Consider the following 13,537-nt stretch of genomic DNA (forward strand, 5'->3'; position numbering starts at 1 on the left):
TTTCTATCATATTAAGCCATTGTAGAATTTTGTGCCAACCCTTGTTCTGCTGAGCCGCAAAGAATAGGGATCCTATTTTTTAAATTACTTGTGACGGGTGGTTTGCATCAAGAACGCGTTTTGCCTCGAACCTGAGTGTGGAACGGTCAGTCATCCGCAGAGCAGTTTGCAGTGAAATGTTTGTTCAGCCGTCCCTTGTCTTGACTGGTTATATCATGATAGCCATCGCAGCTTTCATGTAGAAATCTGCAGGAAGTGATTGAGATGATGTAAGTAAAGGAAAAAGGTTGTAAAGTAAGTGGCTGCCTGTTATTAACTGCTAAATGGTGTGGTTTCCTGGTTTAAATGAGCTGAACTGTACAAGCCCGTTCATGAGAAATCCCACTCTGAGTGATGTTTTATATTGACTCTGATGTGTCTCTGAAGCCATCAGGAAATATAAGACAGACTTGCAGATTCATGTGATTCTTTTGACCTTGTGACATACTGAAGGATGTGCTTCCCTTGCAGTTAGTACAGTGTAGATTCAGTGATTTGAATCCTCGGACAGGAGAGGGCAATTCTTTGAGATGGATTAAGATTGGCCCATGGCAGTATAAAAGATTCTGCAGATGCTGGAAATCGAACAGTTCAGGGCGCTCTCAGTACTGTGCTCGGTGCGTAACCTTGTTTTTTGTTTGTGTTTGATGGTCAAAGTGGGAATTGAACCTGCAGCTTTTTGGTCCAGAGGTTGGTGGGCTCCCGCTTGCATCATAGCTCATGAGGGGTATCATAGGATGAAGCCCTTGCACCTTTCCAGGGTAGAATTCCATTTCATGCCCTTAACTATCCTGACTCACCTGTTGTCAGCCAACGCCACAGTCAATGCACAGGGGCACGACGATACCGTAGTAGTTAGCACAATCCTTTGCAGTACCAGCAACAGGGGCTCAATTCCTGATGGTGCCTGTAAGGAGTTAGTATGTTCATCCTGTGACCATGTGGGTCTCCTCTGGGTGCTTTGGTTTCCTCCCACAGTTCAAAGACGTACGGGTTGGTAGATTAAATGGTCGTTGTAAATTGTCCCCTGATTAGGCTAGTGTTGTTGGGCGCGCCTCAAAAGGTTGAAAGGGCCTATTCCATGATGTCTCTCAATAAAATAATGTTTCTCAATAAATGTAATATGAAACTGGTCCCAGCAATGGTGTCTGATTGCCTGCGCTCGTCTGACAGGAAATGCACTCAACGGTAATTATCCAGGCAGAATTACTTGGCAGTATGGCCCTGCAGTTGAATTGGTCAAACCTTGGCCGGCATTGTCTCGGCACACCCAAGAGTGATGACTGTTGGCGAAAGTAACCTTCTGGGGAATACGGGTGGGAGGAAGTTGTCAGTGAAAATTCGGAGATGTTAAGTAAGGACAGAAGATTCAACGCAATGAATGGAGTTGGGCTTTGTACCGGGTTGTCGGATTATTTGACTCAAACTTGAAGTCTGGTGACTGGGCTGGCACAAAGCTTTCCCTTGGGCTGTGTTGTTATGCCATCTTACTCAAGAAATGGAATGACAGACCTACCACTGGAGGAACTCAAAGGGTTGGGCAGCATCCGTGTGTGTGTGTGTGTGTGTGCGTGGTGGGGGCAGGAATTGCTGACGTTTCAGGTTGGGGTCCTGCATCAGGACTGAGTGGAGACAAAGTGGCTGGTATAACAGAGAGGGGTTGAGTGAGACAGGCAGGTGCTGGTTGGCTGGCTATCTCCCCTCTTTTATTCTCACTCCTGATGTGTGGTCACCACCAGAAGTGCAGACAATTCCTCCTGCCCCACGGATGATGCTGAATGCACTGGCTTCCTTCAAAATTTCGGATCTTGTCCCAGATTCCAGCATCAGCCATCTTCTGTGCCTCGATCTTGCTTAGGAGCTGGTAGATTTGTCCTTGAAGCAGCAATGTTGAGGAACATATTTCGAAAGTGAGCTTTCCTCCTTCACACAACTGCATCACAGGAAAAGCCCTCCTACCATTGAACACATCTCCAAGGAGCCCTGCCAGAAGGAAGCAGCATCCATCTTGAAGGACCCACCCCCCCCCCCCCCCCCCCATCCAGGCCAAACTCTCTCCTCATGAAGGAGGTGCAGAAACCTTGGGTCCCACATCACCAGGTTCAGGAACAGTTATTACCCTTCAACCAACAGGCTCCTTTTGTTAAACAAAACTACAGAAGTTTGTTGAAACAAAAATGCACACAATGCAGACATCAAATTTTTACAAGACAGTGAATAAATTCAAATTAAAATATGATTATTACTGTCTATAAAACAAAGTAATTTTGTAATCAGTGTTTTTCTGTCACCACATACTGCCCTCAGAAGTGTGGCGCGTGGCCAAGTGGATAAGGCGACGGTTTAGTGATCTGAAGGTTGCTGGTTCGAGCCTCAGCTGAAGCAGCACATTGTGTCCTTGAGCAAGACACTTAACAACACATTGCTCTGTGACAACACTGGAGCCAAGCTGTATGGGGCCTAATGCCCTTCCCTTGGACAACATTGGTGTTGTGGAGAGGGGAGACTTGCAGCATGGGCAACTGCAACTTCCATGCAACCCTGCCCAGGCCTCAGTTGTCATCGATGGACAGCCAAAGAAGAACTACCCTGAAGTTCATTTTCTTGCGGGCATTTGCAGTAGAGCAAAGAAACCAAATAGAGTCAGTGAAAAGCTCGGGGTAGTATGTGGTGACATGTACACACTTTGATAATAAATTTACTTTGAGCTTTGAAGTGTGCCGCAGTCCTATTGTAGGAAGCTGAATGGCAGTTCTGAATCTAGGTGGTAATTCTAGCTATTGATAGCTGGACGTTACTGACATGCACGGTGCTAATTGCTTACACCGACCACTTCCTTGGCACTAGCTTGGTGTGTCCAATAATGAGCTAGGTCATTGCTAGGGTGAAGGAAAAAGCCTCAGCGACAATGATGCAGTTCTAGGTGGGGCTGAGTGAACTGAAGTTAGTGTCACTGGTTTCCATAAGATACTTGGTTCATTTTGGTATAATTAATAAAACTAAAACCTCTGGAATGATTTCAACATGTTTTCCTGTGTCTTGAACATGACCATCATATCTACACATTTTGGAAGCATCTCTTAAAAGCCAGCCACACTCAGTACCCACTTAGTTAGGTCCACCAGTACACCTGCTTATTAATGCAAATAGCTACTCAGCCAATCATGTGGCAGCAACTCGATGCATAAAAGCATGCAGGCATGGTCAAGAGGTTCAGTTGCTGTTCAGATCAAACTTCAGACCAGGGAAGAAATGTGATCTAAATGACTTTGTGGATTGATCGTGGATTGTGCCAGATGGGGTGGCTTGAGTATCCCAAGCTGCTGATCTCCTGGAAATTTCATGCGCCACACTGGGGGGTGGGGGTGAGCAAAAGATCCAGTGAGTGGCAATAGTGTGGGTGAAATCGCCTCGTTATTGAGAGAGAGGTCAGAGGAGAATGGCCAGACTGGTTCAAGCTGACAAGAAGGCAGCAAAAACTCAAATAAGTGTGTTATAACAGTGGTGTGCAGAAGAGCATTACTGAACACACATCACGTCGAACTTTGAAGTACATGGGGTACAACAGCAGAAAAACACGTACCTCCTATACCTACTCTAGTGATCATTGAGTGTATATTCAAAGTAAATTTGTATCAAAGTGTGTCCATGTCACCATATACTACCTTGAGATTCATTTTCTTGTGGGTATTCATAGCAGAACAAAGAAATACAATAGAACCAATGAAAAACTACACGCATAGATGGGCAAACAATGTTCAAAAGATGACAAACTGTAAATTGTAGAAATAAATAATACTGAGGACATGAGTTATAGAGTCCTTGAAAGTGAATCCAAGGTATCGGAGTCAGTTCAGTGTTGAGTCGAGTTGTTCAAGAGCCTGACAGTTGGAGGGTAATTACTGTCCCTGAACTCGGTACCGTGTGACCTAAGGCTCCTGTACCACCTCCCTGATGTGTGAAGAGAGCACGACCTGGATGGTGGGGGTCCTTGAAGATGGATGCTGCTTTCTTGTGGCAGCACTCCTTGTAGATATGCTCATTAGTGGAGAGGGCTATATCCACCACTTTCTGTAGACTTTTCCCTTCCAGGGCATTTGTGTTTCCATACCAGGCCGTGATGCAACCGGTCCGGATACTCTCCACTGTGTAGCTACTAAAGTTTGTCAAAGGTTTAGATGACTTACCGAATCTGTGAAAGCTTCTAAGAAAGAGGCGCTTCTTTGTATTGGCACTTCCGTGCTGGTCCCAGGACAGATACTCTGACATGTGGAGATATTTATTGACTTGAAAGATCTCTCATGGATCATTAGGAAATGAGAAGACAATGTCTTCCGTTTGGTGCTCGAGCCTTTTGGAGAGCAGCAGGACTTGTGGTAATAAACAGTTCTCTCCATTATCTTCTCTGAGGGGGAATGTTATCAGGGTAAAGAGTAGGTTTGGAATGCATCTTCAGATAACTGCTATAAACCTGAGTTGATCTAAAGAGGTTTTTGACACACAATCACCGGTTTTCAGTCTGCTCACCGCATGTTTGAGTACTCTGTCCTGACTTCAGTTTCTGCAACACTTTGACCTCTTTCTCATCTTTGGCGTGAAGTCTGTGGTGTGTCTTTGGCACTGAGGAAGACTAAAGCCATAAGACATGGGAGCAAAATTAAGCAATTCGACCCCATCAAGTGTGCACTGCTATTCTATCACAGTCAATTTATTAATCCTCTCAACCCCTTCTACTGCCTTCCCATTGTAACCTTTGATGCCCTTACTAATCAAGACCCTCTACTTTAAGTATACCTATTGACTTGACCTCCACAGTGGTCTGCAGCGATGAATTTCACAGATTCATCACCCTCTCGCTAAAGAAACTCCTCGTCCCTCTCTTCTAAAGGTACGTCTTTCTATTCTGAGGTAGGCTTCAGTCATCTTCTTCCCATGTTTGGTGCGAGGTCGACAGGGTGCCTTTGGCACTAAGGAAGACCAAAGGCTCCTGACACCACCAGGCATAACTGGCTCCAAGCATTTATATCTAGAAGATCAAGCTGCAAGTGGTTTGGTGGTGACCACTTTACTCCCCCCTTCAGTGCCACGGACCCATCTCCTGAACAGGTTGATCGCACTTATGCAAAATGATGTCACTGATCTTAGTGCTAACTCATTTTCCTTCTAAATTTGCAGGTGGGGGAGGGAAACGGAAAGGAAGAAGCAAGAAATGGAAAGAAATCCTTCGATTTCCTCAAATCAATCAATGTGAGGATCTCCGAAAAACTTTGGGTGAGTGGAACCAGCCAGCGCTGTGGCAGGGGCTCGCGGTCAAGGACTGTTGCATTTTAGCCGCCGTAAGGGAGGGCAAGTGCAATATTGGCATTGATTTGTAGGATATAAAATCGAGGATGTAGTGCTGAGGCTTGATAAGGCATTAGTCAGACTGGCACGAGCAGTACTGAGCCCTTTATGTAAGAAAGAATGTGCTGCCATTGGGGAGGCTTAGAGGAGGTTCTCAGGAATGATCCCAGAATTAATGTATGAGAAGGGTTTGATGGCTCTGTGTCAGGCTCATTAAAGTTTAGATGAATGGGGTGGGGGATCTCATTGAATTCTATCAGATATTGAAAGGCCTAGATAGAGTGGATGTGAAGATGTTTCCTATACTGGGGGAGTCTAAGACCAGAGACACTGCCTCAGAATAGAAGGACATCTATTTAGAAGAGAAATGAGGAGGAATTTCTTTAACTAGAGGGTAGTGAATCTGTGGAATTAATTGCCATGGATGACTGTGGAGGCCAAGTCATCAGGTATATTTAAAACGGAAGCTGATAGGTTCTTGATTAGTCAGGGTGTCATAGGTTATGGGAGAAAAGGCAGGAGAATGGGGTTGAGAGGGAGAATAAATCAAACAAAGTGAGTGGGGGTGAGAGGGTTGATAACAAGTATGTTATCTTGGGATGAGTTGAAGAAAAAGGTTGAGGAAATGCATTTTGATTGGTGAGTAGATGATGGGACAGGTACTGGTAAGAAGGATAGACCTGGTGCCCCAGTGATGGAGCCCAGTGGAATTTTGAGCAGCTCTGAGTTTGCAAAGATAAGTTTGTGGCCTAAGGTAGAAGGAGTCAATTTTAGAAAACCTAGCACATTTATTTTTCAATATAGTCCCCTCCTACATTTACACACTTAGTCCAGCGGTCATGGAGCATATGGATCTTGGACCTCCAGAAAGTGACCATATCAGGGGTGATTGATAAGTTTGTGACCTAAAGTAGAAGGAGATGAGTTATAAACTTCAAACTTTCTGCACAATCACTCAGAGTTGAACTTCATGTACATGTAAAGAGAGCTGTATAGCTCATCTCCTTCCACCATAGGCTACGAACTTATCAATCACCCCTCGTATATCTATATAGATACAAATATATAGATATAGCATTCTTATTTGTTTAACTAATTAACTACAGGTGTTTTAAAAAGTAAGTTAATTGCTATCACATGATATGTGTACACCTCCCTTAAAGATGCACCTGCATTTTGAACTCCACTATATTCCTTTGAATTAATTTAATGTTTTGAAGTTACAAAACATAACACTGGTGGAATGTTGAATTCAGAGATACACAGAAGATACAGGTCAGGTCTTTGGCAGTTCGCTGGTTAATGCAGGTGCTGGCTGTTATGTAGAGATGAAGTTGGGCTGCATTGGGAAGACTCCAAATTTGTCATTTACATAGACAAAATTTTCTGTCTATCCGTTGGTGATGTGGAATCGATGGCATTTTGACCAAATCTGAAACTGAAATTATTTCCGTGTTTATGCCTGATGAACTTGAAGTTCAGCAAGCCATTTTCTCGGGTGTCTGGATAAATGCAGTTACAGTAATTATGACAGAGGGAAAGCAAAGACAGCAGCTCTAATTCCAGATCCAGTACAGGTTTCATGTCTTTATTGTGGATGTCTATGCCGCTCACATCTTGGACTCAGCTACAAACACACCACGGAACTGCACAAATCTGTCATAGTCGGAAATGATGGACAACCAACCAATCAATGATGAGAAGCTTTAACATTGCATCATTGCACCCAATGCACCTTGGTGGCCTGGATCATTGCTTTCCATTTGCACCCAAGTGCACTTGGGTTTTATCTTTTCACTCTGCCCTAATCGTGAAGCAGTAGAGTGGGCAAGTCGGCTGCCATGTTGATGCAACCAATGGGGCCGCTGCCACTCAGATTCAGCAAACCCAGGTACAATGCTGACCTCCAGCGCTCTCTCTCTCAGCAGTTTACCCCTTCTCCCTGTGACCGTGTGGATTTCCCCTGGGTGAACCGGTTCCCCTCCCACATCACAAAGACATGCCGGTTGGTAGGACCACTGTAAATTGCCCCTGCCGGGTATGTAAGGGGTGGAATCTGGGTGGAGTTGATTCAGATTCATTCATTTATCACATTTCCATCAAAATTTACCACAAAATGTGTCATCCAGCACAAGCTAAGGAGAGATGTGCCATTGGGTGCACTAAATCTATCAAGCAGCAGAGGCTGAGGGGAGATCTGATAGAGATTTAAAAGGTTATGAAAGGCATAGACAGGGAGCATTTGTTTCCCAGAGTAGAAATGTCCAATACGAAAAGGCATGCATTGAAGGTGAGAGGAGGTAGGTTCAGAGGGAATGTAAGGGGTAAGTTTTTTTTTTAACTCAAGAGTGGTGAATGCCTGGTGTGGTGGTAGAGGCAAATACATTAGAGGCTTTTAATGTTTCGATAGTTCAACTTCAAGTTGCTTTTATTGTCATTTCGACCATAAACTGCGGGTACAGTAAAAATGAAACAACGTTCCTCCAGGACCCTGATGCTACATGAAACAACACAAAACTACACTAGACTATGTGAGACAGCACAAGGCTACACTAGACTATGTAAAACAACATAAAAACTGCTCTAGGCTACAGACATGCACAGGGCTACAGTGCACAAAATAGTGCAGGGTAGTACAATAATTAATAAACATGTATGTAAGAAATATGAAGGGATATGGACATCGTGTATGTAGCAGGGATTAGGGTTTGGACGTTTTTGATTTGCTTTTTAGCTGGACAAGTGTTAGGTGGTGCATTTTGGGAACTTAAACTGGGTCAGGATGGTGAATGGCAGGTTGTTAAACACATGAAAGAGGTAACAGTAGCAAAGAAGGTAAATGGCACGATAATGTGACAGAGGCAAAGTGAGTATTGGTAGCATAGAAGGTATCTCAAACAATCAATAAATAAGTAACTAAATAAATATAATTTTTTCAAAGTTGAGGAACAATCTTGTTACTTTTATTCTCATACTTTTTATTGAAAACAACTAATTTCACGGATTTGTGTCAGTGACCGTAAACCCGATGGTTATTCTTAACTGTGGGACAGGCCTAGTGGGGCTGAATGAGCAGCTTCCACTCATATTTCTCATGCTCTTATCTATTGGTCTCCTGAGAAGGTGGAGGCCTTATTGAACTTCATCCAGCCGCCAGAATTTTGAGTCTCTGGTCGTCCCAAAGGATGTTACGGCATGTTTTCAAAATGTAATCACTGTGAGGAACAGAGCAGCCTAGATATGCTCAGTAAACTCTGACAGAGTCAGTGTCATAATGACGTGGTTCGAGTAAAATTGATCGATGAAGGGCTGCAACTTCCTGAGAGAATGATTCATAGCACAGGAGAAATAGGAGAGAAGGCCATTCAAACTTCAAAGCTCTAAGTTCAATTTTATTATCAAAGTATGTATTTGTCACCGTATACTACCCTAATTCATTTTCTTGTGGGCATTCACAGTACATACAAGGAAGTATAGTGGAATTGATGAACAACCATACACAAAAATGGACAAACAACCAGTGTCCAAAATAAGACAAGCTGTGCAAATATAAAAAAAAAGTACAAATAATAATAAATTATATTGAGAACATAAGTTATAGAGTCCTTGAAAAGTGAGTCCATAGGTTGTGGAATCATTTCAGTAATGGGGTGAGTGAAGTTATCCACCCTGGTTCAGGAGCCTGATGGTTGAAGGGTAATAACTGTTCCTGAACCTGGTGGTGACGGACCTTGGGCTACCTGTATCACATGCAAGGGATCACACCCCTTATGCCATGGACCAATACCATTAAGCAAAGGGTCCGTGGACCCCAGGTTGGGAGTCCCTGATCTCACAGCAATTACAAGAGGAGAGCATTGGCCTGGATGATGGGGGTCCTTGATGGATGAAGCTGTCTTTGCCCCCTTGAGTCTGCCCTACAATTCAACAAGACCATGACTGCTCTGACTCAACATAATTTCAAAGTTTCATCATCTTATTCCTTTGATACATCCTGCTCTTCTCATCAGCATCACCTCATTTCCAATTGCCCCTGTACTCTGGACGTAGTAAAGAGTCAGCTGGTCTGGAGGCACCTTTAGGCCAAACTAGGTAATAGAAATTGAGAAAATAGGTCAGTTTAGGAACAGGCCCTTCTGCCCAAAATGTTGTGCTGAACTATTTTAACTAGTAATTTATTCATTAGCAATACAGGGTATAAGGGGCACCAGCACCCTCCCCCACCCTGAAAAATCTCATCAACTTTAACCTAATCACAGGACAATTTACAATGACCAATGAACCTGCCTGGTACATCTTTGGTTTGCAGGAGGAAAGCAGAGCTCCTGGAGGAAACCCCATGCATTCCATGGGGAGGATGTACAGAGGCTCCTTACAGAAGAAGTCAGAATTTAACTCCGGAAGGCCGTGACCTTTAATAGCAACGTGCTAACCGCTACGCTACTGTGGCGCCCAAATGCCTAACTAAACTAATCCCTTCAGCCTACCATTCTTTCTGTGCATTTTCATGTACCTACCAAAATCCCTCTTTCAGTGCTTCAGTGATGTTTGCCATCACAGCCTCAGCTGGCAGTGCATCCTCGGAAACCATCTCTGTCTCTCTCTCTCTTTTAAAAAAAAACTGCTTGGTGCATCTCCTTTGACTTCTCTCTTCTCACTCTAAATGCAGGACCTCCAAGATTAGATATGCTATCCTGAGGGAAAAGGTACCGGCTATCTATTTATGCCTCTCAGACTTATAATCTCTTCTCCGGTCTTTCCTCAGTCTCTGCTAATTCCAGAGAAAGAAATCCAGGTTTGTCCAACCCCGACTTCTAGCACATACCGTCAAATCTGGGATTATTGCGGTAGACATCTTCAGCGCCCTCTCGAAAGCCTCCGTATTCTCCCTATAATGGGACAACCGGAATTGAATAGGCAGCACGGAAGCGTAGTGGTTAGTGCAACGCTTTACAATACCAGAGACCTGGGCCCAATTCCTGCCACTGTCTGTAGGGAGTTTGTAAGCTCTCCCTGTGACCGCATGGATTTCCTCCGGGTGCTCCGGTTTCCTCCCACGGTCCAAAGACGTACCAGTTGGTAGGTTAATTGGTCATTGTAAATTGTCCTGTGATTAGACTGGGGATTGCTGGGCTGCACAACTCGAAGGGCCGGAAAGGCCTACTCCACTCTGTACCCCAATAAATAAATAAAGTACTCCAGATGTGGCCGCACCAGAATTTTATAAATCTGCAGCATAACTTCCTCATCCTTGAACTCAGCTACCCTACACTAATAACAGCAAACATGCCATATGCCTTCTTCACCGCACTATCTACCCCTGTGGCCACTTTCAGAGAATTTTGGAGTTGGACCACCAAGATTTCTCTGTGCTCCAAGGCTGATCAGTTGACTCATAGTTAAAAGATCAACTACATTGCTTGGTCTGGAGTCAACTTTAGTGTGGGGTGCTTTACAGTGCCAGTGATCTGTACTCAATTCCTGCCACTGTCCGTAAGGAATTTGGACATTCTCCCCACGGTCATGGCGGGACTCCTTCGGCTGTTCCAGTTTCCTCCAAAAAATGTTTGGGTTTGTAGGTTAATTGGTCACTTGGGTGTAATTGGGTGGTACGGGCTTGTTCAGTTGGGAGGGCCTGTTACCATGCTTTGTCTCTCAATAAAACAAATTTCTTTAGGCTGAACTAGGGAAGGATGGTAGAACATTAGCAAGTTAGATGTCACAAACACAAGAGATTCTGGAAATCCAGAGTAGCACACAAGAAATGCTGGAGGAATCTGGCAGATCAGGCAACATCTGTGGAGAGGAATAAACAGTCGATGCTTCAGGCTGAGGCCCTTCATCAGGACTGGAAGGGAAGGGGGAAGAAGCCAGAATAAGAAGATTGGGGAGCGGGGGAAGGAGTGCAAGCTGGAGGATGACGTGAGAAACTGAGGTAATAGATGGAAAAAGCAAATGGGTAAAGAGGAAATAATCTGACAGAAGAGGAGAGTGGACCATGGAAGAAAGGTTTAAAAAAAAGTAAATTGGATGTTTATTTTCCAGCTATTCAATAGTCTTGTAATGAATGTTACTGAGACCATCTCCTTGATAATTTACAAATTGATTTAATAATGAATTGAACACAGACAATTCTGTGGTGGGGGTAGAGAACAGGCTCCTAATTAGGTAATTTTACCACTGCTCCACTCCTCCAGTAAGTAGATCTTTAGCTCATTTTTTTTTATTGAGACGCAGCACGGAGAAGGCCGTTCCATCCCTTCAAGCTACGCCACCCGGCAATCCTCCAATTTAACCCTAGCCGAATCACAGGACGATTTTCAGTGACCAATTCACCAACCAGCCAGCAGGCCTTTAGTCTGTGGGAGAAAACCAGAGCACCCAGAGGAATCCCATGCCATCACAGCGAGAACGTGCAAGCTCTTTACAGGCAGTGGCAAGCTGTTAACCATTTCATAATTATGGAATGATTAATGGTATAGAAAATATCATCCAGCAAGTTATCACCTCCAACTGAAGCAGAACAATTGAAGACAAATTTCGACTCATCAGGGAGTCGATGAGTAATGGGTATGAATGCTCAGACTAGAACCCTTTAAGGGGGAGTTTGTTGTTTTCAAGGTGTTACGTCGTAGTCATTGTGTTTATCTTGATGCTACGGTCTGCTCAGCCCAGACAGCCAGCGGTGTACTACACGCTGAACTGAGGGAAGAGGCAACACCAGTTTTTTTTTAAAAAAACGCTTTGAACTTCTCAACTCAGCAGGGGTAGGCTATTTTTGGCCGGATGTTATTTCTCGAGGTCGCTCCCATGGTATCAGTGGTGGGATGGAGCTGTTGTTTTGGAGCGCCTCCAATCAGTTTAACAGGGCAAGTCACCGAGACCGAGCTGGGAAAGGCAGAGGCATTCAAGTGAAAGATGCTACCCAGTAACTTCATAGTTACCTTGTTAATATTTCGAACACATGCTGACCCAAACTCCCCGGTGATTAGTTGCAGATTATCACATTGTGTTCCATTAGTTTTAATGTGGGTCTGTGGCCTTTGTTGTGACCGATGTCACCCACTGACCTCACACTACAGGCCAGATTCCATCTCACGATGCCCTTGCACAACAGCTGTATATAGATATATATATAGATATAGAGAGAGAATGATATATTGGGAGAGAGATACTCAAGTTTGTTTTAACGTCACTTTCAATACACAAGTGTAAAGGAGAATGAGATAATTGTTACTCCAGATTTGATGCAGCACAAAAAAAAACGGTAAGATAAAGAGCACAATAATAAAAAATAAATGGAATAAATATAAATATATTAGATAGCTTGTATACATAAATTAATCATATGTACATAACGTGTTGGTAGGCACAGAAGTGTTTGTACATAAATTGACTCTGACAGGAAATGATAAAGGGTTAGTGGGTGGAGGTGTTGATCAGCCTTACTGCTTGGGGAAAGTAACTGTTTTTGAGACTGGTGGTCCTGGCGTGGATGCTACGTAGCCTCCTCCTTGGTGGCAATGGGACAAACGGTCAGTAAGTAGGTGGGCGAGTGAAATCCTTTGTGAGACAGCACAGTAGCGTAATGGATAACACAATACTTTACGGTACCAGCCCCCTCAGGTTCAATTCCTGCCGCTAAGGAGTTTGCACATTCCCCTCGTAACAATGTGGATTTCCTCCGGGCGCTCCAGTTTCCTCTCTCAGTCCAAAGACATACTGGTCGGTAGTTTAATTGGGCATTGTATATTGACCTGTGATTGGGCTAGGATTAAATCGGAGGGATTGCCGGGTAGAGCGACTGAAGGGCCGCAAGGGCAGGTTGTGCACCGTATCTCAATAAGTAACTGATATCGCTGGCTTTCTTTCAGCATTGTTCTGAATATAGTGTCTTCGATGATGGGTAGACTGGTGGCTGTGATTGGCTGGCAGTTTTGAGTACCTTCCTATCCACTGCAGTGCCGTTTCTGTAGCAGGCAGATTGTTCGGATGCTCAGTTCAGGCTCGGCTTCCTTGTTCAGTTCGGTTTTCCTATTGCCATCAGCCAGAAGCAAACATGACGTGGTTTCTTAAAGAATGAATGCAGACTTAGCTGGTAAACGCAGAATGGAAATAATGAATCTTTTTTGGAAAATAACAACTTTTAAGGATC

At 44.0% G+C, this 13,537-nt stretch overlaps 1 protein-coding gene across 2 annotated transcripts in view; it reads left to right on the forward strand.

The window, feature by feature from the left end:
- Positions 1-13,537, forward strand: part of LOC132391583 (G protein-coupled receptor kinase 5-like) — a 198,358-nt gene that overhangs the window by 65,614 nt on the left and 119,207 nt on the right. Inside the window, exon 2 of one of the 2 annotated variants that reach the window (XM_059964963.1) lies at positions 5,215-5,310. In XM_059964963.1, the coding sequence (XP_059820946.1) occupies positions 5,215-5,310 (96 nt within the window). Of the gene's footprint in view, positions 1-5,214; positions 5,311-13,537 lie in introns of those variants that run through there. The other variant, XM_059964972.1, reaches the window with a different exon arrangement.

Source organism: Hypanus sabinus, chromosome 1, assembly GCF_030144855.1.
Source record: "Hypanus sabinus isolate sHypSab1 chromosome 1, sHypSab1.hap1, whole genome shotgun sequence".
Lineage (NCBI taxonomy): Eukaryota > Metazoa > Chordata > Chondrichthyes > Myliobatiformes > Dasyatidae > Hypanus > Hypanus sabinus.